At 46.2% G+C, this 4095-nt stretch overlaps 1 protein-coding gene across 1 annotated transcript; it reads left to right on the top strand.

The window, feature by feature from the left end:
* Positions 1–969: 969 nt before the first annotated feature.
* Positions 970–2063, top strand: LOC123077225 (uncharacterized protein At4g14100). Its single transcript, XM_044499456.1, has 2 exons — positions 970–1548; positions 1659–2063. The coding sequence occupies exons 1-2, from the start codon at positions 1062–1064 to the stop codon at positions 1850–1852; spliced, it is 681 nt and encodes a 226-aa protein (XP_044355391.1). The 5' UTR covers positions 970–1061; the 3' UTR covers positions 1853–2063.
* Positions 2064–4095: the final 2032 nt, after the last annotated feature.

Consider the following 4095-nt stretch of genomic DNA (forward strand, 5'->3'; position numbering starts at 1 on the left):
TTTTACAACTGTTTCCATTCATGCAAAGGAAACTACTAGCAGAAAACATAGCCACTATAAAAAATAGTCTGGGTTGTCAAACGGGGCCTAAGTGATGAGTTTATGTTTGACATGCAACTTGTAGTTTGTAGGAGAAAGCTTCTGGCTCAGAACGTGATTGGCCTCGTTTAATGTGACGGCCCGTGACTATATGGGAGTCGGCTCAGAACGTGAGAGGATTCTAGACCGGATGTAGCTGTAACGGCAAGGGCTGCAATAATTATCTGATCGGCGTGGGCCATTTGAACTGTGCTTATTAATATACTCTGCCACATACATGCGGAAATACGAGTGGCAGTGTGAATCTCAGAGGGAACGAACATCTCAGATAACATGAACATCTGTGCTCGGGAGCATAATAGCACTTTCGAGATGAAGATGGATTATGTTGACGTTAAAAAGTAATCCGCCGTTAAAAATAATCCATCGATAAAGGACCCAAGACGATATTATTGGAAAGGGCCAAAATTTCACCAAGCTTTATAAAACAATACAAGTATATATATGCAACTAGAAAAAAAATACCAAAAGGCATGTGGCAACGCACGGGCGTTCTACTAGTGTAACTAAAAATTTCAGTAGGTACCCAATTATGGTCTGATTGTATCGGTTTTAGCCCGGTTTTCCGTAGATTAACCGGGCAATTCTCTTCTTCTTAATTAATCGATGAGGCAATTCTTTTGCCTCCGTTTCGAAAAAAAAATCAGCAGTGGAATTGACCATTCTTGCGGCAATGGCCAATCTCCTAAACTTGGTGTAAGTGGATCTGCATAATGACGCTGTATTTGGAACTATGCTAACAAGTAATACTCATCACTGAAACATGATATTTGCTTCATTGTTTCTTATATAACTTGATAATTCTCCAAGAAGCTTGTGCGGCTGAAATTGCTGCACATGGATGGTATAAATTTGCTGCCCATTCCATCCATTGCTTTTGGTCACTGGTGGTCACCCCTCAGCCCTCACTCACCACTCACCAGCAGACCGACAGGTGAAACCAAAGATAAGGTCCGGGACAGATGGCATGGCCAGTGCTCCAGCAGCTCCTGCTCATCGCCGCCGCCACCACTGCGGCGGCGTCGTCCTCAGCGACGACGCCTGATGGGCCGGCGCCCTGGCCGGAGCAGTTCCACGCGGTGCTGTTCACGAACCTGACCAACGTCTCGATTGCTTCAACGGGCCCGCCGCTCCGCCTGCACGACCTGTACTACGACTGGCCGCGGCGGCGCAACCTGAACCTGATCCGGCACCAGCTCTCGGGGGACCCGCTGTACGACGTGGAGTGGAACAACGGCACCACCTTCTACTTCGACTCGGCCACCTGCCGCACGCAGCAGGTCCCCGTCGGCGTGCTCCCCCCCGGGTGGCTCGCCGACGGAGGCGCCGTCTACCTCGGCCGCGAGACCACCGGCGGGATCGACTGCCGCGTCTGGGGCAAGGCCGACTTCATCCTCTACTACGAGGACGCGCTCACGGGGCGCCCAGTCCGCTGGAACTTCCTTGACGGTATGCACATCCCCATTGCTACTGCACTACTGTTTGTTTATCAGCTCCGAAAAATCCATGTACGTACGTGATGTCTGAAACTTTATGGAGGTCTGCATGCATGTTTGCAGTGACGGGGTTACAGCAGTTCGTGATGAGCTTCGAGGTGGGCGTGGTGCTGGAAGACGACGACCAGTGGCAGGCGCCCGCGCACTGCTTCCTGGATGAAGCAGCCCACGGGACCAACGAGGATGACGACCATCTGGATGAATGGCAGGCGGCCATGCTATTCAGGAAGTTGGCTGGAGCTGCTGCCGCGTACTGAACATGTCTGAATCTGAATATATAAATAAATATATGGTGTGTGTTTGGCTGGCGAGCCACTCGTACATTACACGGGTGAACTATGTAATCTCGGGTTAGACCGATCGTGCTTGTGTTATCTTGTCTCTTGTCTGTTACTCGGTGTGTATATTTTGTAATGTAGAGCCCGGGGTACTCCCCTTTTCCAAAGTAATGAGATGTGTGTTTTCACATCTTGCTAGTGGGAAATGGCACTTGCATAAGTACTGCAACTATTAAATGTGTGACTTAGCTTACTTAAAGATAACCAATGATTAATTTTTTCTTAGACTATGCTATACAAAACCTTCACTGGAAATGTCACATCCCAGATTTTTCCCAAATCTGGGATGTTAAAAAATTCACAAGGAATTAAATTTTTTCTAGGAAATACCCATGAGTGCCTAGGATTTGATTGTGATTAACTTTGATTGTTTGATTGTTTGCATAGAAGGGATAAAATCCCAATACAGTTAGTTGAAACCTAGCTAGTCATTGGTAGGAACCAAACCTTTTCAAATATTATTTAGGCGTAAGGCTATCCCTGATAAGTCCCAAGTAATATTCAAAGCCCTATTAAAATTTTCCCAAAAGATTTGAGTTGGATTTATTTTGTAGTCAATTCAAATCAAAGGGAAAAAGGGTATTGTTCAAAAAATGGTCATGTATTTTATTGGCAGGGAATATTATTTCCATAAGTCCAAATGACATGTTGAACTTCTGCCTACTATCTAAAATGAATTTGAAACATATTTGGTTTTGAAACCAAATTCAAATTTAAAAGGAAAATATAAGTGCATGCATTATATGTCCAAAATGCCCAAACAAAAAATTTGAACATTCACAAATATTCCATTTGGAATTTAGAAAATGTTCTCTGTTTGAAAAAAAAATCAAATTCAAACTCTATTTGAATTTACAAAGAAGACGGAAAAAGAAAAAAGAAGAAAAATGGAAACGGAAAAGAAAAAATAAAGGCCCAACTGGACCAGCCAGCCAGGCCGTGGTCCAGTTAGCCAGGCCAGCCTCACGCCCCCCCCCCCCTCTCTCCCCCGAGCCACTGACATGTGGGGCCTGCATGTCAGGTCCGTCCCCCACCTCTCTCTCGCAACCGCCCACATCGCGCACGACCCCAAGCACGCCTGCGCCCACGTTGCCCACGTTCACGTGCTCTCCGGCCACCGCACCTATAAATAGCCCTCGACCTCCTCATCATTTTGCCCCCATTCGATTTGACCCGAGCATCGCCAGGCTGCATTCATATGGCACTAACATGGCACTCATCTACTTTTTTTCAGGCCACACCATCAAGACAACGACGTATGTCGTGACTGCACTAAATCTCCTTATTACCACAGCCACAGTCTGAGTTACTGGGCTTACCGTTGTGATGGTGGAAACTACACTACGCCCAGCAAGTACTAGCAAAACCTTGAAGAGCTGTCCGCCACGCTGCCTGAGGCAGCCGCCTCCTTCCCCTCTTTGTTCTACAGGCAGATGGTTGGTTCTAGCCAGGACAGAACATATGCTCTAGAAAGATGTCATGGTGAGACAGAGGCCTATGACTGCAAGAGATGTCTCACTCGGGCCTTCCAGGATACCCGGGTTGTATGCACATTTAGGAAGAGTGATTCTATCTACTATGACGTGTGCAGTCTTGGGTTTGCTGAAAGAAACATCATATTTCATTACGGAGACTTGCACCCAGTGCAAAGCATTCGACAAGGCTGCTAGTGAACTGCTTGCTGATGTGACATATCCTTCAGGAATTTGTGTTGGGCTGGTGGGGGGGAGGGGGGCAATAGCCCCCTCAGCTATATACAGTTATCGGTATCGATTCTTCAAGGCTTCGAACGGTGAGTTAAGCATGAGACGCGGAATTGATTTTTTTACATCATATTGTTCCTTGGGTTACATGTCAACTACATGCAGGACGACATATTTGGATTGTGTTGGGCGTAGTGGGAGGTGTAGTGATACTGACAATCATCTTATTGCTACTTTGGTGGTGGTTTCTGGTACAATTTTCTTCCCGATTCTTAATAACCCAACAAGTGATGTGTTGTGTCTTACCCTGGACACCCTGTGCCATTTATTCCCCTTGCTCAATTTTGTACATGTACAATATTAATATCACACACTCCCCCTCAAGATATATATAATCATACCCATCTTGCTACAAATTGCCTGTTGGGGAACATTGCATGGAAAACAAAAAAAATCTAC

Source organism: Triticum aestivum, chromosome 3D (genome assembly GCF_018294505.1).
Source record: "Triticum aestivum cultivar Chinese Spring chromosome 3D, IWGSC CS RefSeq v2.1, whole genome shotgun sequence".
Taxonomy (NCBI): Eukaryota; Viridiplantae; Streptophyta; class Magnoliopsida; order Poales; family Poaceae; genus Triticum; species Triticum aestivum.

Excerpts from the sequence above, each read along its gene's own strand:
- LOC123077225 (XM_044499456.1), top strand. The coding sequence starts at position 1,062 with ATGGCATGGCCAGTGCTCCAGCAGCTCCTGCTCATCGCCGCCGCCACC. Across the intron at positions 1,549-1,658 it reads CCGCTGGAACTTCCTTGACG|TGACGGGGTTACAGCAGTTC; the intron begins GTATGCACATCC and ends GCATGTTTGCAG.